This window comes from Alligator mississippiensis, chromosome 3, assembly GCF_030867095.1.
Source record: "Alligator mississippiensis isolate rAllMis1 chromosome 3, rAllMis1, whole genome shotgun sequence".
Lineage (NCBI taxonomy): Eukaryota > Metazoa > Chordata > Crocodylia > Alligatoridae > Alligator > Alligator mississippiensis.
Window position 1 is genome coordinate 216,969,598 of NC_081826.1, and position 25,584 is coordinate 216,995,181.

At 41.9% G+C, this 25,584-nt stretch overlaps 1 protein-coding gene across 3 annotated transcripts in view; it reads right to left on the bottom strand.

Annotated features, from left to right (window-relative positions):
- GRAMD2B (GRAM domain containing 2B) overlaps nt 1-25,584 on the bottom strand; it is a 72,658-nt gene that overhangs the window by 33,449 nt on the left and 13,625 nt on the right. Inside the window, exon 1 of one of the 3 annotated variants that reach the window (XM_014608706.3) lies at nt 18,709-18,935. The exons of the other annotated variants lie outside the window; for them this stretch is intronic. Within the exon in view, the coding sequence (XP_014464192.1) occupies nt 18,709-18,785 (77 nt within the window). The 5' untranslated portion in view covers nt 18,786-18,935. Of the gene's footprint in view, nt 1-18,708; nt 18,936-25,584 lie in introns of those variants that run through there. 3 annotated transcript variants of the gene reach the window in all.

Genomic DNA, 25,584 nt, shown 5'->3' on the forward strand with positions numbered 1-25,584 from the left:
CTGTACTTAGACTAATGAGCTCTGCTTCTCAAAGCTGAGAATTGTCTGCGGTACAGTTAGGTCAATAGGCCATACTATGCCTTGCAGACACACTATTTGTGACCTCAGAAATGTCATAAGATTCATGCTCTGCAACATTTAACAATTCAAAATTTCCCATGTTTTCATATCCGAATATATAACAAATTTGTATATATCTGTTATATATACAACAAATATATACAATTGTTATATATACATGAGTGATTAACTTTCACTCATCTGAAGATATCACTCAAGGTGAGAAGACCATACAGATCTTTAAAGGTTACACCCATCATTATACTAGACATGGTTCTGCACCAAGTAAGCTATATTTACAAATATCAAGATGAAACACCAAAAAGCCTCAACATGACACTGCATTTTGCATACACATTAGCATGCAGATTTGCTAGCTATATTAGGGTTTTGTATCATCTCACACAACCCAAACAACCAATTCTAGGTTTGGTACAGTGCAAAGGGAATCTTTTTTCAAGTGCATTTGCTCTTCAAATGTAAGTGTTTCATGTTCACTGACATATCTTAAAAAGGAGCTGAACCATGCACATTAGGAAAACGTGTTTTTGTCACGTAGAACAAAACACCCCAATAAATGGAGCTGAAGAATTTCAACTTCTCTCATACCGAAGAATAGCACAGAGAAACTTTAACAAATAGCAGAGGACCTTGTGTCCCTCTGATGTATACAGACATACTGCATTAGCCAGCACATTTTAAAAAGTCATGGGAACTTGATCTCTTCTACAACCTATCAACACAAAAAGCCCAAGACAGATTAGTAAACCAAGGCCTTTGTGTTACAGAAAGTTTCTTCTGAACTTTAAAAAGTTAGGTTGATTAGGCACTAAACTTCGCCCATTCAGGCCTGTTGATAACCTATGATGTAAAAGCTGCATTGAATTTGTTACAATAGAATTTTTCAGGGATAAAAAACGTTCAAAATAAAGTTACTTTGAAGATGATTGAATTGCTAATAGAAAGTTATAGTTATAGAAACTCTTCCTATTATATTTTATCATTGTCAATACACAATAATCCCTCTACACTGAGGCATGCATATGGTGGGTGAGAGAAGGAGGGAGAGCTATAATTTTGTAGGCTTGCCAATATCAGACAGTGACTACTCTCCTTCCAAATTTCTTTCTGCTTAAACAGAAAGCAGCTCTCTCATTGTTGTTGCAAAAGATGCCCTCAAACATCAAAGGGACCAAGTAACCTAGTTAGCAAGTCTGCAAAGTGAAAAGCCACAACAGATTGCATCTAACCAGCTGCCTGCTTTTTTTAAATAGCCTGTTACCTAGTTAGGTATTTATTTCCCCAACACATGCAAGAAGTTGAAGTGAGCTATTTTGAAACCCCAAAGTTCACTTCTGTTATTGCTTAACTAGTTTTGATTGGAATGTTTAGAAGACAACTTTGCTGTTTTACAAAGCCAAGAAGCATGTTGCTTAAGTCTGAGTGTGATCATGCTGGCTTTGCTGCAACATTTCCTCTAAAGACAGTATATGCCTCAAACTGTCAGCCTACTCCCTAGTCTTTTCAATATCTAAACCAGGGATTCTCAACCAGGGTGCTGCAGCCTCTGGGGTGCTGTGAAATACTTTAAAGGGTGCTGAACAATATTAACACTGTTAGGTGTACAAACACCTACACACAATTCACAAGATAAACCTAGAGACTTCAAATAGGAATCTGTGGGGTCACAAATACTCTGACTTGTTGTGGTCTTTGTTACAGACATTACAGCTAGCAGCTCAGGAGGTTAGATTGGCTCCTGATCTGAGGTAAATTGGGGTAGTGGGAGGGGCAGGCAGGTTGGTGGGATCTGGTAGGGTTTGGCAAGCTTGGGATGGGTGGCAGGGATGCTAAAATAGCTTGGTGCTGGGGGCAGTGGGAATAGGAAGCACATCTCCAGGGCTGGAGCCAGTAGCTGGACTGTCCTAGCCGTGGGCCTACACTGGGAATGTGTTTAGAAGTTCAGTTAGATCAGTCTAGCCCTACCCAAATCTAACTTAGTGAACCTCCAAGGTACAGTTAAAATTAGATTGGGTTACCCATTTGTGATCCATCTAACCTTACTGGAAGTTCTGTACAGTTCCCACTTAGATTGACCCTAACTAGGAATCGAAGTGTAAGGTTTGCACATGACCAAACTAAGTTAGATTGGATGGCCTAAGCTCCCCAAATGTCTGTACATACCCTTTGAGTTCTTTGCAATGGAAGATTTGATCTTATTATTTTTCTGTAGTCAAGAAACAGGTGAAGGCATTTTCCAAGTGGCGTCTTTGAATTTACTGAGCTAAGCACTTACTTGTGCAGGCCGGGGGCGAGCCGGGCCCATCTTTGCGCGTGCGGGCTGTGGCCAGCAGCCCGGGCACGTGGGGCCAGAGAAAACCGCGTGGCGGCAAGGCACGCGCGTGCTAGAATTAGTCACAGAGGCGTAATGGTTGATTGAAAAGATTATTTACTTACACCCAAGATGGTCGTGGTGTAGGCTGGACAGTTTTCCAGGTGCAGCTCCGCTTAAATCCTCGTTGGAGGACTCCGACAAATTCAGTTCTTTGGCCCCGGAGTTGTTTAGGCTCCGTGGGTTCGGCAATTCTTTCCTCACGGAGTTGTCAAAGCTCCGTGGGTTCTGTTTGGTTCCCAGGCCCCCGGAGCGGTTAAGACTCCGTGGGTTTGAAAATTGGGTATATAGGATAGGGATATGTCTAGGATTGCGCTCGGCGACGGGGAGAGGCCAGAGGCTGTTTAGGCCTCTGTTGCCTGCTTAAGAGAGGCGCGTTGGGTCCGCAAGGGTCCACATCGCTTAGAGATCTTCACACAGCGCGAAGTCTCCTCCTCCTGGCGAGTTCTGTATCTCTCCCATTTTCCTCTCTCTCCGACTTGGGCGGAAACTACCCACGCCTTTTGTATGGCTAGCAAGCCAATAGCTAGCCGCCATGTATGCCTTTATTCAGAATTGGCCAATAATGTGGCGCAAATCTAAATACAAATGGCAGGAACTCCTTTGCACCGTGCATCCCTGAGATGCAAAAGAAATGCACCATGCAAAGAAGCTGCAAATTGGCAGGAAATTCCCTGTTGCACCGGAGTTCTCTCCTACGGCAGAGAACTCGATCATGCAAGGAAGCTGTAATTTTAGCGGGAACATAATTTAGCATTGCCGAAGCACACACAAACAACAAATCACAACTTTGGGTTGTGACATTACTCACAAGAGCAATATGAGGAAGTTTAATGGAAAAGCCTGATCTCCTAGGTCAGTGACTTGTGGTTTATCTGACCTGATCAATGTCTTCATTGGTTGATGTGGCACACTGAGAAGATATCTGTACTACAATTTTCTTTAAATGAATAGGGCACATGCCTCAGTATGTGGACTTAAGCTTACTTGTTTTAAGCGTTAAGCCAAGACGGGTTGCAAAAAAAATCAAAAGTAGTAGAAAGCACAGAAGGATGTTAACGGAATAATGAGTAAACTGCTGTATAGAAGAATAACCCCTTACTCACTTCCATTCAGGCAAAGATTAGGCTTAGACTTGGCAAGAATAAACTTGAGTCAAAGGAAGAGTCCAAAGATGTTGGACCTAGGAAATGGGACATGCGGGGTGGGGGAGAAGGTGGGCTGTGGCCTTAGCTGTAACAGGGACAGCTGACAACCGCTCCACACACAGAACATGATACAAACAGCCTAGTGCAATCTTTCCAGTCAGAGGTGGAGATAACTGGGCTTGATGCAAACTTTTGGACATTTCAAGAAAACATTAAATGTCAGGTGAATCAGAATTTTTTTTCGGCTTATTGCTCCATGTAACTTCCTATACTGAGTAGAGAAATTTGAAAAGGTCTAAACAAAGCTTCAAAAACAGTTTTCTCTGTAAATGTGACTGATATAAGAGGTAGTAAGAGAACAATTTACAAGCTAATAAATCCACATGGAAGCAGGTAAGCCACTTCTAACACTGTGGAGATCCATAAAACGATACTCAGCATTTAAAGGGAAGAGGAGGAATGTGTTTAAACAGAAATGTTATCTGGAGGCAAAACATCTAAGCATTAGTAGAGATTCACTCCCCACTGTGTTAGATTTGGTAAGTGAGTTGTTCTCATAATAGGAGAATTGCCATCCTGGCATTGTGCTTTGGCATAGAGGTGCGCTGATAGAGATTTTTGCGGCCAATACCAATATCCAATGGTTAAGGAGGCATATCAGCTGATACCGATCTGATTTAGCATGGAGAACTGTCTCCCTCTGGTAAGTCCGTTGTGGTGAAAGGGGAGAGGGGAGGGAAGGGGCATGGGGGGACAGATGAACCCCTCCTCCCCCCATGGTAAGGGAGGGGGTGGGGGCAAGCGCTGCCCAGCCAGGATGGGGCAGGGCACTTGTTGGGGGCGGGTGGCGTGTGCCCCTGGATCTGAGCAGGGTGGGGTGAGCAGGCTGCAGCTGCGGGCTGCACTGGGCTCCTCTCGTCAGGCGCTGGGCTCAGGGCAGGGGCTACAAAGGAGGCTGCAGCCACCCCAAATTTCACTGTAGCTCCCTCCCAATGCTGCTGCCTGCCCACCCAGTGCAACCCCGGCTCTTCCTGGTGCATGGGAGGAGTCAGGGGTAGAGACAGGGCTGTGCCGGGTGGGCAGGCAGTGGCAGCACTGCGAGGGAGCTACAGCAAAATCTGGGGTGACTGCAGGCCCCTCTGCAGCACCTACCTCAAGCCCAGACCCTGGCAAGAAAAGCACAGTGGAGGCCCGGCTTCAGCTCACAGCTGCAACCAGTCTGCCCTGCCCACGCTGATCTGGGTCACCCCGCCCCCCCCCCGGGGTGCAAGCAGTGGCAGGAGCCACCCCCAGCCCCTGACAAGCATCCCCTCCACCCTGGCTGGGCAGCGCCTGTCCCTCCCTCTGCCCCCCTCCCTCACCACGGGTGTACACCATAGTAGAAAAGTTATGCTCCATGTGGCAACCAAAGGTAGGTATTCAGAAACCTGAAAGCATGCTAGGTCTATGACTGACTTTCTGGACAGACATATAGAACATGCACTATATGCCCATTTTAGTTAATCAAACTGCTCGTGGGGCATAAATGTTGTGTGTCATTTGGCACAGATCTGCTACTTAAAGTATTGGTAGTTTTTTCTTTCTTTTGGGAAAAAAAAGAATTTATTTTTTTTGTGGAGAGTTGAGTGAAGTACTCAAGTTACTCTTGCTTCTAGAGTAGTGATACATGTTCTTTTACAGCAAGCATTTTATTAAGAACACTACATACTTTCATTGATGAAGTTTCTGTTGTTAAAAAGATTACATTTTTAAAAATAATCAGTATATTAAATGGAAAAAAAATTAAGTCTAGTCATTAGGAAAAATTAAAAACACAAAAAGACAGAAATAAGTTGTTATCGTATTGTTTTACTTTTAGTTCAATGGCTAACAGTTTATGTAATATTCAGGTCAAGTATCACACCATGCTATCCTCCAGACATCAGCAAGATCATCGTGACATTGTGGACATCATTAGCAAGTATGTAAATTCTCTCTTCTAAGTACCATCTATTATTAACAGGCAGTGCTCCCTGTCTAGTCAAACACAGACAGTGATCATGTTCCAGAGGAAAAAAACTAAAAAAACTCCTTGGGTTATTAAATAAACAGATATTTATAAAAAAAAAATAATTAAAAAAAAAGTTACAGAACAGATCAGACCAGAAAGCCATGTTGGCTCTTTACTCTTTCCAGTTATTTTCAGTTCTGGCATCTACTCCAGGGGACATACACCTCTTCTGTACTCTGAATGTCCTGGTTAGGACTTCCTGCTAGGACTGCAAGGTTCAAACACAAGGCTAAGTACAGATGGTCAAAAAGCCCAACGCCTAATCAATTCAGTCTTTGCAGGTTAGTCTAAGCTGCAGAGATTAAAATTGAGAAACAACTGAACTGACATTCATTTTTGATTCAGGAAATGCAGCCACATACCTGCAGTGGCTCAGGCCAAAAGCCGGGGGACACTAAACTATGGCTCTGGCACATAGCCAGCATGGGCTGTGTGTTGGCTTCCTCTTCCTGCTGTCCCTGAGGTCTCTGGGAATTTCAGTCCAGAATCACAACAGCAGGGTTGCTCATCACTTCTTCCTGCTTCTAGGTGCCCCTGGGATTTGTAGTCCACCATCACAGCCAGCAGTACATTTTTAGCAGGGCAGGGCAGCTCTGTACTCGGGGGAGGGGAAGTTTAACCCCACTCCCTGGCTTCAGACCGCAGCCGGGGTTTGCCTCCACCTTTCCCACCCCTTCTCTGCTAGAGCAGATAGCACAGCCCAGCCCAGGGTTGGAAAGCATGCTGGGGGAACTATGATTTAACTTGAACCAGGAAGGGGTCTGGGACAGAAGTTTCATAAACCAGTTTGACCTAAATCAGTTAAGTCTGATACTACATTCAACCAAGTTTATCTTAAACCAGTTTCAGCCATTTTGAAAATGGTTTATGTGCACTGAATTCCCGTTCTGTTACAGGTTTAAACCAGTTTCTGTGCAACTTCTGTCCCTAGCCCAGAGTGTCCGGATTCTGCTGAATATCTGACCCAGATTTACTCTCAGTTACTCTCCTTCCATCTCTGGGTATAGCTGGTAGTACTGTGGTAGGAAGTTTCTTTTATATTTCTTGTCTGTAAGATCCTGTCCTAGTTTTGAACAAGCAGCTGAGCATTATGATCGCAGTTCTTACTGAGGAAAAATATGGAGACAAGCCAACACAAGAGCATTAGGCCACACCACTTTTATTTAGGAAATAGTTAACTGGGGAGTAGGAAAGAAAAATTACTGCCCTAAGATTTATTCAGAGTCAAGATGACAATTAAGAGGGTCTGAACAGCTTTGACAGCAGTTCTTTTCAGCCAAATTAAAGAGAAAAATTGTCAGATACATTTTACAGTCTGACTTGACAAATATTCATGGATTGTGGAAATCATGGCAGCTACCAGTCTTGGGAACAATGCAAGCTTCTGTGGTCAACTTCAAAGGTGATACCTACTCCATGATCTGTAAACAACTGAAGGAAGAGAGGACTAGTCTCACGAATGGAAACTACTTAGTATTTGCAAGCAGTTTGAAACTCCATTTGTTGAAAACCTGTGTGAAAGCCAAGTTTCCAGGATTATCTACATTTATGCAAGAAATATTACATCATTATGGCAGCACCTGTTGTAAGGATTCAGTACAAGGGTTTATTATACATGCTCTTTTAAAAGTAGGTCCTAGGAATTTTTACTATGCATAATATGCAAATAGGTTAGTACTTCCTGTACCAAGAGAGAATCAACAAGTTTGCCGTACAAGCTTTCTTTTAAAGGAAATATTTTTATATATAAAATTCAAAATGACTAATGAGGGGCTGATTAAATGGTATTTAGTAACTTAATCTCATTGGGACACTTTGAGGAGATAGGTGTGTGGCGGGGTGGGGAAAGAGGGAATTCTTATGTTGTGTGCAATTTATGTAAAGTTAGTTTAATCAAAATGGCAAAACTAACCACACTTAATTCTTCTTTTAAGTACCTCAAAACCACATCCCTTTCTTTGCTTTGAGTCATCAGGCAGATGAGATATTTGAGAATTAGCATCAACACTACCAGTGTGTTTTTTCCGGTAGAATTAGAACTTAAAAAAATGCAAAACGCAAGCTCCCAACACAAAATGTGAAGCTGAATGGACCAACAATATCTCATAATGAACAGATATTTTTGGTGCTAGAAAGAATGTACTGTTCAGGGTAAGTTTCTGCCATAGAAATACTTAGAATTTAGATATGGGAATAAGTGAAGAATACATCTGAAAAGCACGGTCATACATTGGGGTTAAGAACTCATCTACTTCTGGCTCATCTATTACTTTCATAGTTGTTAGGGGCTGGAAGGGACCTTACAGATCATTGGGTCCAGCCCCTCTGCACTTGGGCAGGAAAGACTGCTGGAATCAGATGACCCCAGCAAGACAGAAAATTAAAGCAAAAATCTAAAATAGTTAATTAAGTATTCTCTCTCCCTGCCCTATCCCATGCACAGCCCAGAGCTGCAGAACTTGTGCATTTGCCTCCTGACATATTGACTTCCATAGAAAGAAAGATGCTGATCTGGGCAAGCCACAAGGAAATATGAACTCTTTTTGGAGCAATGCTAGCCCCTCACCCTGGTTGTAGACCTCATGGATTAGTCAGGGTCTTTGGTATATGCAACAGGACTTTTAATAAGGATCCTGCAGATGAAAAGAAAGATTTCTTCCTATATTTCAGAGCCTCAGGATATTAGACCTTTTAAAATGCTGCAGTCATACTTTGCAAGTGTTTGACCTGATAACATATCATTCTCAGTGCCATTTCTGTACACCACAGGTCATTCGTATGCTATATAGCAACCTTTTTTCTCTAGGATTTGTTCAAAACTACCATGACTTCCTCTCTATCAGTACTGGTTGTGACAAGTTACTATCCATCTATTAGGATTGGCAGACAAATGTTATTTTGTTTTTGGAACCCAATTTCAGTTATTAATGCACTTTAATCTCCACTTTTGCACTGTCGCCTTTGAGTGGGAAAACCAAAAAGTGCTTAAGAAATTCTTCCAATTAACCCAATCCCCCCCACCTAAGGCACCCTTCCCCTACCAAAGCAAACAAAACAACCTAACATTGGGACAGCAATCATGAGTCTTCAAATTTGATGATCCTCCAAATGTGTCCACCAAGAACAATAAATTAGCTGCAGTCCAAAGGGGACTAATTTTTTTCATTTTACACACTGAAAAGGGGAAGTTGGAACCAAGGAAGAGATCTGACACTGCTGACCTTACCAAGGGGGACCTATATTCTTTGTCTATGTGCAGACATTTATAAAGCCTGAGGTGGAATTGATTTAAGTTGCACAGTTTTCTGTAAGCAGCTCAGTTTAAATCAGTAGCAAACAGAACACACATTTGCCTTTTGGTGGAAGTGGCAAATCTTAGACTATTTTTAAATGTCTGTGTGTGCTGAACTTCTGTTCTGTTATGGGTATAGATTAGTTTCTGATCATGTATAATTGTAAAAGTGTAATGCCTGTATCTGGCCTTTAAGGGCTAGCTCTTCTCAAGTTGGTGCATTCCTAATCAGCTGTTTGCAGAAGGAATGGGATGGGGTGTCCTGAGACTCAGGATATACTAAGCAAAACGGAAAGGTTTATGAAGTGGTGCTGACATGAGAGGGAGGAGTTTTGTATGCAGGAGTTTCTGCATAGAAGTCTTAACTCCTGTGCTATCCCTGGCTTACAAGTTAGCTTGCAAAACCTGTGTATTCCCTTGCTTTAACTGTTGTAAGGTCTCTCTAGCTTAGTTTAATTCTTCACTGTCCACACAAAGTGGAGCTCTGGGAAGGGCATGCTTATGCTATTGGGGTGAGCACTAGGCTGGGGCCCAAAGCTACTGGCCTGTGTCAAACAGAAAGGGATTTTACATTAGAAGTATCTACTGTGGGAGAGTGCCTAAGAGGCCGGATCTAAGGATGGTAGGTGGGCACTGTTCCTATCTCGTACACTTAAAGAATAAAAGTCTGTTGATAGCCCACAAAGAGGGACATTGGCCAGGACTGAAACACTGATATGCACATCTAGAAGTTCAGTGCAAGTCATTGTTACATCCTACGAAATCTCCTTCTTCAGATACCAGATTATTATTTGCAGCTTTGGAATTCCACATCACCTTGGGATCTTGATAAACCTGTTTCAGGGCAGAAACATTTCTTGTGCCTGCCTCTACAATGTAGGTCTTCAATATGGTGCAGTCATTGAGGGAGGAGGGAGCTTTTTCAGTATGTACCCACGGTCTGGTTAAGTCACCCAGCACTCAGCTTTTAGCACAGCAAGACAATCATTATGCAATCGGGTTATCCAAGAACAGGAAGATGTGAACTTTTCATAGGAGTGACATTATACTATTACAGAGATCTTTGGTACAGCCTTGACATCCAGCATAAATCTACGAGAAGGGTCCTGAACAGGTACTATAATTTTGGGAGCAGAAATTAAACACCTATAGTGATAGACATCTATCAGGCCTACCAACACAAGTCATCCAACTACGTATGAGCTCCATTTCAGTCCTTACATAATTGAGATCAAGGGAGGGGCAGGATCTATTATGGGTATGGGGTTTCTTAACTTCAGGGTGTAACCTTCCAATTTTCTGCAACACTGAATCCATGCTACTGTTGGCCAATACTTGTTTTGGAAGAGACGTCAGTCTCCTTCATCCCAGGGTAACATTTTCAGGTGTGCTACATACAAGCTAGTCAATAACAAAAACCTCCATCTCCTGTGAAGAGAAGATGAACTGGAATACTACACTTCAGTAATCAGAAAGGCAGAGAACATGGGAGAGTGCTCTGGAAGAAAACTTGCTTATATTTAGACTTTTGACAGAAGAATATTGGTTGAACTCACTGGGAAGTTAAGGACAAAAAGTCTTTGAACATTGTGAAGCCAAGCAACAGCTCTCTTGGTATAAGGACTGGCAGTAACACATACCTACATAATTGAAGAATTTTATATGTACTTCTTCAAGTCCCTGCCAACTCATCTGTCTGGGAAAGGAGGCACAGGGAGAGAACGGGAGCTAAGTAAACAGGGCGACAGTATCACATTCTGCTGCACTATTGACTTCAGAAGCCATGCAGAGTTTCTATCACTTCTGCTCCAGATGACTTAATTCAGAGCCATTGAGTATAGATCTTCTTGTTTGGTCCACCAATAACTGCTTACATTAGGATCTGGCAAGGCTTAGTTATAGTGCTATTTCAGCCACAGAATGGAAGCATTTTTCTGGGTTGGGTGGGTGGTGGGACAGAGGAAGGCAGCAGAGTAAAAATCCTCTGCTATTGTCAAGTGAGGCCCAAATATAAAAAAGACACATAGGTCTCATGGCCTAAAGGTTCATCAGGTCAGACCTGTACTTATAAAGTGGACAGCCAGAGACCCTTTATGCCTTAAAGAGTAGAGGGTATGTAAAAAGGTTTGGAACATCTTAAGAGTCTCATCAATGGGGCACTCTGGTGATGAGAGCATGTCTATGCAGACGAATGGGAAGTGTACTTACAGAAATAAGACTGATCTTGGTAGGTTGCTTTGTACTTGTGGGTCTGTGCAGTAGAAGGCAGGGGTATAGTGTGGGGGAGGGGAAAAACAGGAAGGGAAGGAAAGAGTATGCTGTTATATAATTAGAGGCTAGGTATGGGTATGCTGTTATATAATTAGAGGGTAACAACACATGTATATATGTATGCAGCAATTTCTTTTGACCCACACAAACAACATTTTGGCACCTTAACTTGTGGGTGCTGAATTTGCAATTCTAACTCTTAATATGTGTTTGGTATATAAAACATACACACAATAGAACTAAACACAACTATTCTAAAAAGCACATTCTCTGCCTAACCCAGATAAATAGTGGATGGTCTGAGGCTAGAGCCCATATGAAAATTTGTAGCTACAAAGAGTTAACCTAGGCAAGTACTAAATTGCAGTATCTGCCAAAACAAAACAAAAGGAGCCTATATCAACTATACAGCAAGTTCCTACCAATGGTAAGTATCCTCAGGTTACTGCTCTTCTTGCATTGCCCCAAGTAACATAGTTTCAAGGGGAGAAGGAAAATAATGCCACAAAAGTATCTCTCCCTCTAGCTATCAGTCACCTGAAGGTCAGTTGACCAGAGACAGTTTCTTACAGCCCTGTTACAGTCCCATGACTACTTGTCCATTGACAATAATGTGTTTCAGCATTCAGAAAAGTTAATGATATGCATTATAAATATTTATTGAAATACTGCTGGATTTAATTATTCTGGTAAGAAACAGAGATTTTATATTTTATTTCAGTATCAAGCAATAAACTTACACTCCTCACAAAGAAAAGAAGTGCAAGTCTCTTGTGAGTTTAAATACTAGCCTCCTAATTTCTTATTTATTACAGACTTTTTGCTGGCCAAATCTTAACAGACAGAATGTGCCAGTTAATGCCAGCCATACCATGCTAGCAGACTCATTCTAGAAACAACCACATATATATTAGCCTAAACACACACAACAGTGATATTTATGGGTCACGGTTTTGCTTGTCCTTAGTGTAATTTAAAGGCAACTCCACTGACTTTAAGTCAAGTGTGTGTGAAAGAAGACTAAGGCTCCCTAGAGACATCCTAAGAATAAGGGGTTTACAATCAGTCATAGGAATACCAGTTTGGAAACAGCTTATAGGATTTTGATTTACTCGAACAAGGTCTCTGCAGCTTTTCTTAAGTGGTATAGTAGCAAGAGAAGTTTTTGATTTATAAAATGATAGCACAACATGTTTTAGATAATCCTGTGCATGTGTAAGACCTCAGCATTGCAAGTTTCAGGATTTGCCCCTCTCTCCCTTCCTGACCTCCTGCCTTTTCCTCCCCATTGTCCAGGTCAGAACCATAAACTCTGAGCTTGGTGCAGAAGAACAGAATCCAACACACACAAACCCCCTACACATACAGAAATATATGCTTGACATCAGAATGCATACATTTATACAGCTGTAATTTACTTTAGGTTCCCCAGAGATAAACAGCAACAAGTCAGAAGCTGACCCTAACTAATAAAAGTTTCCACATCTGCAATCCCACAGAGGTGCTCACTGCTGTAAAGACCCCCTCTCTCCCCCAAGTTTCACACATTCCTGACATCCTCAATCATTACCTGACTTAAAGGGATGCATTTTAAAAACCACACTGAACTTGCACAACTGCAGGTTATTGTGGTTCACAATCTAAAAGTCAAGGTCCCCAGGGGCTCTGCCAGCAGTTCTTTCTTATAAGAGAAGGTAGTTTCAGCTAGAGTATTTCTATTGAATGAACTTCCATAAGAAGGCACACGAGAAGGAAACTTTCTGTTCTTAGGTACCAATCTATTCAAACATAGAAATGGCGTGTGAATAGAAATGGATGTGTAATACTAAAAACACTACATACGCACACATTTGTCTGCTTTACAATGAAATGAAAGAAGTTAAGAAAATAGGTTTTTTTTAACCTTTAGGCCAGTTTTTAGATGAAAGATCCCACCTAAAAACTAAGCTTCTGAAACGTCTCAAATTTTGAAATGGGACGACCAGCTATTTTGAATTGTTGTCCCCTGGCTTCAGCTGAAAAACATTTGTTTAGCTGAACCAAACTTCCATTGCAGGGAAACCTGCAATTCCCTGGGGAGGGAGAAGGGAGAACAGGGGAGGGGGGAAGAGAAGCTTCTGTTGCTTCTACTTCGGTGTGCTGACTCCCCACTACTTCCAAATGAATATGCAATTCAGGTGAAAGCCTCCAATATTCAGAGCCCTTCATGGCCATGACCTCCCACAATAGCTACACTGTACTGGAACAATGCAAACTAAAGGTTAGTAAGAAAGAGCCATGAATGCAGGAGCTGAACAAAAAGGTCACTATCATAAGAGGAAAGAACCAGCACACTGCAAGAGCTACAACATTCATAGGGCATGTCTACATGAGATGCTATGGTGCAGTAACAATGACCTACTGGGCCGTAGTGTCATTGGGCATGAATTGTGATGGCAATGCTACTGCACAGAAGCTTGTTGCTATTATGCAGTAGCATCTAAAACAAACAATCCCGCCCCCCCACAAATAAAACTGTGCGGTGATGGCACTGCACTATTATGCCAGTTACTGTGTAGTCATTTAGTACTTGGTTAAATAAATACTAAATGAATGTGCAGTAGCAACTGCATAGTTCGCTGCTCATGTAGATGCAGCTGGTGGAGAGCTCCATTTAGCTCTTCCTGTCCCCGACAATTTTTCCATAGTAAAAATCCACACAAGTTGACAACATGATTTAGATACCTACATGCAGAAAGATGTATTTTTTAAAAGTCACATGTAACTGTATAACTTTAACTGTAAAGAAACCAACATATTACTTGGAATCCTTCATTAGCTACAGTAGCGTAGTTACTCCTTTTTTACTGTTGTAACTTATTTTCCTCAAGTCCTATGCAAGTTTGTATTAAGATGCTTTTAGCTAAGTAGAAAGATATAATAAAAGTATATCCAAGTGGTTAGAGGAGGGTTCACACTTCCTTTTTCACATGGGTCCTACGTCGATTGGAGGAAAAAAAAGCTGGACAATATTCCGTGTTTCAATTTCCCCCTATGTATAATGTAGATAATAAAAACTTGCCCACCTCACAGGAGGGTTGAGAAGAAGTGTTCAGATAGCACTGTAATAGGGGCTATTCCCCAGGAGATTCACTAATACTCCAATTATGTATATAGTAGAAGAGGAACAGCTTTCTGGGTATTTTCCTAGCTCTGTTGAATTCAATCTGGTTGTGTTTTAAGAAGAATGATCAAGCGACATGAGGATCATTTTGTAGAAACAAATAAAAGGCAATGTTATGGCATTTCAGGAGACATGAAACTCTTTGATGGCAGCTTTTGTTTATGGTCCTTACTTTTGAGACTCACACTTCTACAATTAATGCAACACTGATTCTTGTTTAAAGTTTTTTTGCATTGTCTAACTTCAAAGTAATTCCCAGAAATCAAACAATGGGCTGTACTCTTTGTTGCTCTCATTTAAACCTTCAAAGCTTCCTTTAAAAAAAATCTCAGCACCTCCAAATACCACACACTTGAACTGTACATGTGCATTTTTTTTTAAACAGGCAAAACAGACCACAGCTAGAATAATATTTCCCTGGTATCTTTCATTTAATCTCTCAATACTTAGATGTGTACTATGCAGTGTGAGTGGATCCATCTTTTTTATCATGCATCCTCATTTTTCTTATGAGATGATAGCATTAAAACACAAGGGGCAGTTTCTTTAATCAGTAGTATTCAGAGGCATTCAGGCAAAACCCTTCATCCTAAAAACCTTCACTGACTTCTGTAGGGATCCATTAACATAGGAGTTACTCACTAGACTGAGGCCATACATTTTAAGATGCCAATGAATTCAGGAGTCAGTCAGGGACTAGCTCTCATTTATATGGGAAATACCTGTTTTTGGCACCATATAGGATAAAAATTGAATGAACTCCTTGCATTCCTGGAGCTCCCTAAGGAAATTATTTCACTGTAGTGAGTAATCTGGAAATGCATCTTCTTCAATCAGGGATACAAGGGTTGAAAACATAGGCATCGCTACAGAAAGGTCTTTTCAAGAAAAATCACAAAGCTGCCTTATGTTCTCTATCTTCCTGGAAGCCATTTATGGGATTATAACAAGAGCTGGCTAGAAAATGGAGTTTCTCTCTTCCAAAACACAATCACTTTCCAGATTGGAACCAAGTCAACATTTTGACAAGAGTCCCATAAAACCAAAAACACAGGCTGTTTTGGAGGTGGGGGGCAGGGGTTGCTTAATTTCCCCTGTTGCTTGCTTCCTGGGAACTCGGGCAATACAACATGACAGCTACATCCTGAACGACCTGCTCCCTGGTGAGTTCAGCAGTAAGGCAGGCAGCTCTTTTGTTCTATGAACGTTTTTCTACTGTGTTGTTCACCTGAGTAAATGAGCAGTTTCAGCAGTACTGCTTGGCTCACCTCTCTAGGGACCTGTCTCTTGATGCAGCACAAGGCAGCTCAGTCTGGCTGAAAACTGGACAGACTGACTAGTTTGCTCAGAAGGCTAGACACGAGCACCAAAGAAGTGTTTTAGTCTTTCCAGACACGATTGATTTAAAAAAGACTGGACGAGTTTTGACCACCTCCACCTTCGAAAATGACTGTTCCTGGTTATACTTGACAGATCCAGAGGTAAAGCAAAATGCTGAACTCTTATCCTCCTGAATAGGAGTTTCAGCTCTCTTTGCCTTGTGGCATTTGCTTTGGGCAACCCTCTCCTCTCCAGTACTTTGAGTTGTACAAGTGTACCACAATTCACATTTTTCTTAAGGACCAGATTCCAAATGTTTTGCACCACATTTCTTAGCGTCTTTCAGCTTGAAGGCTCAAAGACTGCTTCACAAAACTAGATACAGAGACAGATACAAAGGTATTTTGGATATAGTCTGTTTATATTAAAATTATCACAGTGGGATGGAAAGAGAAATGTATAGACAGCATCCAAAACAGTAGTCTTCTTCATGAAAACATGAAGTATCAAGGAGGAAGCCTTTAATGCCAAGAAAAGAAAAACTGAACTTTTACCTGAACTTTAGGGAGTCACTTTGCTCATAAACTAATTTAAAATAAAAGTTTTCCTTCAAGTCCATTTTCAATGTGAACTTTGGAACACAATTCCCATTAAGTACTTAAATAGTCTCATTGAAGGTTAAGTCATATTTGACTGCATGTTTTGAAGTTTTTGACAATGTTATATTATGTCTCTCTTGTCTTCTATCCCCCTCCTTCCCCCCACCACAGACATTTAACACAGTTCCCTTATCCTTCCAACAGTGAAACACACTTCTGGAAATAAGACTTGTGGAGGCCTAATTTGAAAGAACCATTGATCCTTTGAAGATGAACAAAATTCTTCTGATCTCATGTATAAATGCCCCCCCCCCACTTTATTTTTTTAAAAAAAGTTTCACTCTTTTTCTAAAAGAAGGTCATTGTGGCTCATTGTGTTCAGACTTGAGAAAGAACGTCTTGCATTTCAAAGCTTTTCTGATTTTATCCTACTACATAGCTGGTCCAAGAAAATATATTACCCTAAGAAATTCTTGTCACCAGTATAAAATGAAGCATCTAGAGAGAAGCCTTCAGGTGAGTAGACATGCCAGAAATAAAGAAAATAAAGTATTTAAAGCAAAACAAACAAATTAAATGTTAGGCCTTGCAGCTAACAGGGCAGTTGTAGCATTGACCACATACTAAGATAATTCTGCCATTTCTCCAAAAGTCAAGAGTTACTTTATATAAAGTATATATAAAGTTCTTTATATAAAAAATTTACTTGTGTGTTCAGAAGGAGTTGAATTTGATGGAATTAAACTAGCATAAAAATTTTAAGGAAGAAGAAACCTGTCAGAGATAAACACGCCACTGGTACTTTAGCAATGTTGACTTTCTACAACATAGCTTTTTGTTGAAGTGTCCTACTATCTATAAGCCTAGATGTTAAGAAGGAAAGGAAAACATTCAGAGAGAACTCTAGTGACATACGTATATATCTCTCACTCTAGCTTTATGTTCCCCAACCAGCATCCTAAGCTCTTGTAAGAAACAGCAGTACTTTTGCTGATGCAAAATCCACAAGACAAGTTCTGTACGGTCCAATCTGTGTCTGAACTTCAGACATGCAGTTCTAATGTTCTCAGGCGCTTATCATTACAATCCCCAGATTGCATCCTAGCAAGTTGTTAAGGTGGGGAATCCAAGTCATCAGAGATAAAACACCACTAGTAGTTTAGTAAGGTTGACTTCCTACAGTATAGCTTTTTATTGAAGTGTCCCACTACCTATAAGCCTAGATGTTAAGAAAAGAAAAAATTGGACAGAGAGAATTCTAGTGACACATGTACATCTCTCACTCTAGCTTTATGTTCCCCAACTGGCTTCCTAAGCTCTTGTAAGCAACAGCAGTATTTTTGTTGATGCAAAACCCACAAGACAAGTTCTGTACAGTCTAATCTGAGTCTGAACTTTGTACATGCAGTTTGAATCATCTCAGGCTCACATCATTATAATTCCCAAACCGCATCCTAGTAACTTTTCCTGATGCAAACCCCACAACTTCTGTACAGTCCAGTTTGAGTCTGAACTTCGTACATGCAGTTTGAATGATCTCAGGCTCATATCATTACATATCCCCAAACTGCATCCTAGTAACTTTTCAAGGGGGAGGGGAAAATACAAGCTGTAAGAGGGGACAGTACTTTTCCTAATGCAAAACCCACAAGTTCAGTCCAGTCCCATCTGAGTGTCATACATGCAGTTTGAATCATCTTAGGCTCACACCATTATAATGCTCAAACTGCATCCTAGTAACTTTTCAAGGGGGAGAGGAAAATACAAGCTATAAGAGGGGACAGTACATTTCCTGATGCAAACTCCACAAGTTCAGTCCAGTCCAGTCTGAGTCTGAACGTTGTACATGCAGTTTGAATGGTCTCAGGCTCACATCATTATAGTTCCCAAACTGCTTCCTAGTAACTTTTCCTGATGCAAATCCCACAACTTCTGTCCAGTCCAGTCCAGTCCAGTCTGAGTCTGAACTGTACGAATTGTACGAACATGCAGTTTGAATGATCTCAGGCTCATATCATTATGTTCCCCAAACTGCATCCTAGTAACTTTTCAAGGGTGTGTGTGTGGGGGGGAGATATACAAGCTGTAAGAGGGGATGGTACTTTTCCTGATGCAAAACCCACAAGTTCAGTGCAGTCCAGTTGCAGTAGTACATGCAGTTTGAATGGTCTCAGGCTCACACCATTAAGTCTCAAACCGCATCCTAGTCACTTTTCTGGGAGAAGGGGTGGGGGTACAAGCTGTACGAGGGGATTTCAGCGTGGGGGGAAGCCTGAAGGGCTTAAAGCAATGGAGGTCGGAGTGCAAAGCCGCCCTGAAGGGCTCTCATAGGAGCTTCTCTTTCACATCCTGCCTGAATCAACCCCCCAACCCGCATGCAACAGGCATGGAGAAGACTCCGCGGGGTACTCACAGGACTCCCTTGTTTTCTTTCCTGCCGGCAGCCCTTAGGTCTTCCACATCGCAGGGTTGGTGGGTCATGAGCACCATCCGCAGCCAGCGGCCTGCCGCCGCGCGCCGCCTCCTCCTCCTCCGGCCCGGCCTCGCCCGCCCCGCGCGCACCCGCGCTCTGCCGCCCGCTCTTGCCACCGGCGCTGGGAGCTGGGCTCCGCGATCAGGCGAAAGGGAGGGAGGGGAAAAGGAAGGAGGAAAGAAACATCCTTCCTCCCAACCCACAGTTCATTTGAGAAGGGGGGGGGGAGAAAAAAAAAGAAAAAAAAAAAAAAAAAAGGAACCTGTTTAACAAGTCTTTCTGGGAAGAGGAAACGAATTTACCAAGCAGCTGAAAACACCTTAGCAGCAATTCACTGGGCCTGGGCACTTTGAGCCTTCACTGGAATGAAGGTGCCGTGAGAGCCGAGCTCTGCATTTCATGTAAGGCCATGGGGACAGTGGGGGAAAGAAGAAAAGACCAGCATGGCCTCTCCTTTACACCACACCAGGGCTGGGGCTGGCCTGTTACACCGCTTCAATTATTCAAGCAGGATCTTGCCTCATCAAGGCGCTGCCTCCTGGTTACTTACACAAAAGTTCTACTTAATGTTTAATATGGGGATGACGAAGGTGAGAAGGGAGCCAAGTGGCTGGCCTGTTAACTCCTCGTGTCTCCAAAGAGTAGGTGATGATCGTTAACATCAATGTTAAGATATTCATGGTGCAGCACTTTTTATTAATATTACTATAGTAACCGTGATAATGTGGATTATTACTGTGTTCATTTCTCAAAAAAAAAAAAAAAAGTCCCAGGGATGTAGTCATGAGGTTGGACCCACTGGTAGGCTGGTGAGAGGGAAAGGTGTTTTGATCTTTGGTGCTAAGGGGGCCGTGAAAAGCTTAGACTGGTTTTAAAAGTCAGCAGTAATACGTCATGACAATGGAAAGATCATTTCTACAGAGGTGGAAGGATCTCGGAGTCAAACGTGCTGCCACCCATCCTATCGGCTGTGGTGCATAAAACAATAATATAGGAGTGCGAGGGAAGTGGCAAGGGGAGGAAAAACTAGCTGTGGAATTGGAAAGAATTTTCTCATTTACAAAATATTTTTAATTGCTTAGGAGGGTAGTTGGAAGGGCTGTTGGACAAGGTTTCTGGCATCAAGTGCCCTTCCTCAGGTCACCATCATGGCTACAAGGACACTAACCCTACCACATTTACAAAAAGAGGCCCTTTTTTAAAGCTAAAAAAGGGGCTTTGTGCTCTCCTTTGTTCCTTTCTTTTGGTTGTGTAAGAGTGATGTTGCAGCCCTTTAAACTCACTCAAGTTAGCCTCAGACAAAGACATTCCTTTTTTTCAACACACTAAAGAGGGTCTGAAAGGTAATGTGGGGTCCCCCTCACTCTTTCTTGCTTATTTTGTACTTTAGAAACTGATCTTTTCTAGCCTGGAAAACTTCATGTTGTCTAGAGAACTAGTCCAATGGTAACACTGCAAGATCTAGGAACTTGCCCCTGCTTCCACTGTAGTCAATAAAACAAGATCAAGCTCTAAAAAGAGTGAAAATTGAGAGGGAAAGGATTTATGGTCAGGCTATTTAAAACTAATTGGATTTGCCTACACTTCTTACTGTAAAATAGAAAATAGAAATTGTAGTCACTTAATACCTTGTTGGACACACTGGGCACTTTGCAGGTTTATGTCCAAAGATTTATCTATGACTGTTAAAGTAGGCACTATCTGTAAAAACTCTGCCAGGCAGACTCTCTACCAGGATAATTCATTAAAGCTCAATATTTTCATCTATGACGGCTTCAGATGAATCTATTTTCCTTTTACACTAGCACTACCCCAGGGTGGCATGGCAGCCGCAGGAAAAATCTAATGCTATGGAACAAATAGACACTAGGATCAAATGTCAGAATCCCCACATGCACTCAGCAGGACACTGGTGAATTTTCAGGCTGACAGAAATATAAAATGTCAGTATTTGACACAGAGTCTCCTGTATGCTAGACATGAAATAGAAATGAGTATCAAATATATAAAAGGCAATCAGGACTCATAGTAGAGATTCTCTCTTTTATTAGACGAATAAGATTTTGCAAAAAAAAATCTTCAATTGATTTAATTAATTTAATTAAAGACTTTTTTTTTTGTTGCAAAAATCTTGTTGGTCTAATAAAAGATATTGTCTCTACTACGAGTCCTGATTGTCTTTTCCTCTAGACCAATATGGCTTCAACCTGGATACCTATCAAATATATATATATTTTTGCACCTAGCTTCTATCTTTTTGTATAAACCTACATTGATGTCTTTCTATAAAAAAATAAGCATCTAGAGAGATAGAGACACAAAAATCCAACTGTATGATTTTTATATCTATCTATCTATCTTTCTATCTATCTAGCTATCTATAGAGAGAGGGAGAGCTATATCTAGATATCTAGATTTCTATAGATATATATATAGAGAGAGAGCTTTATCTATCTATCTATCTATCTATCTATCTATCTATGGAAATATATATGCCCAATGACTGATTTTACTCCATCTGCAGACTAGAGTCCCAGGTAGAAAAATAACTTAATTTCTACATGAAAAATATCATACAATTAAAAGTTGGATTTTTGTGTCTCTGTCTCTCTAGATGTTTATATTTTTAATAGAAAGACATCAATGTAGGTTTATATAAGAAGATAGATGTAAGGTACAAACATTTAAAGGGATTTTAAAATATCCTCTTCACCCATTTTCATGATACTTAAAATGTACTGGTATAACATCCTGGTAACATGGTATAACATACCATGGTTCAAGGCATACATTAAGATCACCAGCCAGGCTGGAATGGGATTTCTGATTCTATACAAGAGCATGGTGGCAGTAGATATCAGTGTAGGATTGGGATACCAATATTTATCCCAGATTTTCTTCTTCATGTGGCACTAGCGGAAGCCTCAGATAAATTTTGTCTCATGACAGATTAAACCAAATAAATGGTTAAACTCGCTGCAGGGTTTCTTATTGGTTCATCTGGAATATCTGCTATCATCACTTCTCAAGGATGGAATTTTGGATTACATGGGCCACTATGTGCCTATTAAAAATCTCCCATATTCTGCAAACATTTAAAATTAATTATGTTAATCTGTGCAGGGCTGGGTACTGACTTTCTGGACACTATATGTCTATCAATGATTGTATTGTATTGTATTGATTTTTCCCTATATTTGTAGGAGTTGCACACTATGTAGAGAAATGCTGTGATCTGATGCTTTTCCATGCTCAGCTGATGTGTTCTTTTTATTTTAACTAGGCAGCTCTGGTGAGCTGCAGATTAAAGGCAGCATGCTAAAGCATCACTGGCTAAATGGTATGGAACAAGTCACCTAATTTAAGTTAGTGCCTCATTTTTCCCCTGCCAGTAAAATGTGCATAATAAAGCTCACCAGCCTTCCAGGTGTGTTGGGAAGCTTCACTCATTACTTAATACATCACTTAGAAAAGGTAAATTTTACTGTTAAATATTTATGAATCTAGTAAAAGAAAATAATTCCTATATAATAGCAACCTGTTAAGAGAGCTCAAACCTCCTGGAACTGGTTGGGTAAAAGGAAATTATAGGAAGATGCAGTGCTGTTTGACAGGTTAATTCTCCAGAGCACGTGGGTCTGATTATCTGAAGCCCTAGAAAATTAAAAGGGTAGATTCCTTGTTTGGGCATAAAGAAGAGAGCTATTTTTATTTAGATTATATTTTTAGGGAAATAATAGGTTTATGTTCTGTAGCTGTTGAAAATAAATACAAATATAGGGAAGGAATAAAATTGAACCTGCAGCTAGGGGTAAAAATTATTCAGATTGAGGTGGAATTTGTACTGGTTTATTTGTGGTGAAAGGAATGGGAGTCTGGATGGTATCTATGCTGGAGGGAAAAACAGTGTTGTCTCTAAGGCTGGAAGAATACAATGGGAGCAGTAATAATTACAGCAGCATTTCCCAAACTGGGTTGCAACCCTAAATGGGGTCACAACTTCAGCGGATAGGGTTGTGATAAACGGGGATCTGGGTTTTCCATTCGCTGCAGAAAAAATGTGAATTTTCTCTTTTAACAGAGAAAACCTGGATTTTCTCCATTAAAAGAGAAAATCATGGATTGCTCCCTTTCAAGGTGAAAAATGTAGGAAAATACGGGTTTCACTTTGCGGGCTGGCAGACTTCCAGCCTGCAAAGAACTGCTGGGGCTAGGGGGAGTGGGAGACGGTGATTGGAAGCAGGGGGTGCCACGTGCACATGCGTGCATACATGTACATGTAGCCAAACAGCGGTGGAGAGCAGCTCCTGTAGCTCCCTCCTGGTAAATTTACGGAGGCTGGGAGGGAGGGGGCACAGGTGATGCTTTGCGGGGTGGGGTGCATAAGCAACACAGCAGCATGCGTGACTGGTGCCTCCTGAACCTGGGGGGCACCTGCAGAAGCCGCTGATCCTGTCAGGTGAGCACTAGCCCTACTGACAGCATCAGTGTTGGCTGTCAGGGGGGTCATCCCGTGCACTCCCTACCAGTCTCCTATGCACAGCAGGGAGGGGGCAAGGTGACACAGTGGGGGGAGGCATGTGGTCCTCCTGAGATTTCTGCACTTACAGTGGGGCATGGGGCTGCAGCAGGGCCAGACCAGCTCTGGGCAGGAGCTGCCTCCCCAGCCCACTGAGTGGGACCTGGCACAGGAGGGAGTGCTGCCCCTCCATGGCCACAAGGTGAAGAGCGGCGGCAGCAGTGGCATGGAGTTGTGCCCCCCACTGCTGCTAGGCAGGCAGGAGTTGCCTCACCCGGGCAGCCACGGCGGCACGGTGCTCCCTCCCATGCCGGGTCCCACCTGCTGGGCCACTGAGCCCCTGGGGGGAGGGCAGAAGGGCAGGGAGCCCTGAGCTTGCAGCGGGCAGTCATGTCCCAGGGGGGAGGGGATGGGGGGAGCTTGGCTCCACGCTTCTCTTGGGCCGCATTAGCTGCTGCTTCCCATGGGTGGCAGCCAGGGTGTGGGCACTGCTTTTGGGGGGGGGGGGCAAGGTGCTGTGGGTCCTGGGTCTGGGGCACTTGGGGGGGTGCAGAGCTGTGGGTTGGAAGTGAGGGGCCATACTGAGGATGTGGGGCCTTATATGGGGTCATACTGAGGAAAAATTTGGGACACACTAAATTACAGTAATATCTGCAAGCCCTGGTTACAGCCCAGTTGTTTGGCTGTGCTAAAAGTGGTGCTTTTAGTTGCTTATAGGTATGTAGGTTCTCAACATTTTTAAAAATCAGGTACTTTTATACATGAGCCCAAATATGGCTTTAGGATCTTAATTGTGGGCATGTAGGTTCAACAGTGGTGGATTTGGTTAATTTAATTTTTCCCTGGAATTATTTTAAATGTCTTCATGCAGCATTAGAATCAGAAATAGAAATGATAACATACCAAGAAAAAGGCTATTCTCAGTATATTGGGGCCAGGTGGAAGCAGAAAGCACCAGAATAGTAGTGAAACATCAATCTCAATTTTGGAAGTTCTAAAGACTGGATAAAAATCTAAGGCTGGGCTCCTAGTTGCTACAGACTAGCATAGCTCCATTCATTTCAGTGGAACTATGCTGACTTATACCAACTGAATATCTTGTCTCTGATTATGATCTTCAGTCTTCTGAGAGTTGCCAGGGTGATATAGATGTCTGTAATTTTGTAAGAGGTAAGAGACTCTAATAGAGATAGAACTAAGATGATTTAAAATGGAAATTTAGCATGAGGGATGTACTCCTCCTTGTAGAGAGTTCACATCTTTTCTTGCTAGAGGAGAAATGGTGTAGTGTTTAGAGCAGAATTTTGGAGACCTGGGGTTTAACTCCTTGCTCTACCAAAGGCTTCCTATATGACCTTTGGCAATTGACTCTAAATTCCTAAATATTTAAAAAAAAAAACTGACCCTTAGTCTTAGTGCTTCTGTTCAGTTCCTTGTCTTTAAAATGAGGATAAAGGTATTTCCTTACTTCACAGGGGTGCATAAGGATCAGTAGCCAGTCAAGTATTATGATACTGGGGATCATGCATCCTAGACTTCTTAACCTAAACCCAAGCCAGCCAAATGAAAGTGCATATAGTATTTTCAGTATAATAGTTAATGAAATGATTTGTAGATGTGTAGAAGGGTTGGTTTGGAAATGGTTTAACAAAAAGAGTTCTAATTGCAATACTTCTATATTTAAAAAATGTTCTCAGTTTTACTTAGAGGTTAGAAAGTGCAGCTTGAAATCTACTCTAGAGTCCACATCTAAATAATTTAAAGTGACTCCCTTGGAAACAATTGTCACAACCCAAAGTTGTGAGTTTTTGTTTGTGTGTGCTTTGGCAACGCTAAATTATGTTCCTGATAAATTGCAGCTTCCTTGCACGGTGGAGTTCTCTGCTGCGGAAGAGAACTCCGGTGCAACGGGGAATTTCCCGCCAATTTGAAGCTTTCTTTGCATGGTGCATTTCTTTTGCATCTCAGAGATGCATGGTGCAAAGGAGTTCCCGCCATTTGTATGAGAGTTCGTGCCACATTATTGGCCAACTCTAATATATGCACACTTAAAGGCTAGCGATTGGCTTGCTAGCCGTATAAAGAGCTTAGGTGGCTTCCGCCCAAGTTGGAGAGAAATCACTTGGAGAGAAATCACTTTAAGAGCGTGAAGATCTCTAAGCGCTGTGGATCCTCACGGACCCAACGCATTTCTTAAGCAGGCAACAGAGGTCTAAACAGCCTCTGGCCTCTCCCCGTTGCCGAGCGCAATCCTAGACGTATCCCTTTCCTATATACTCAATTTTCGAACCCACGGA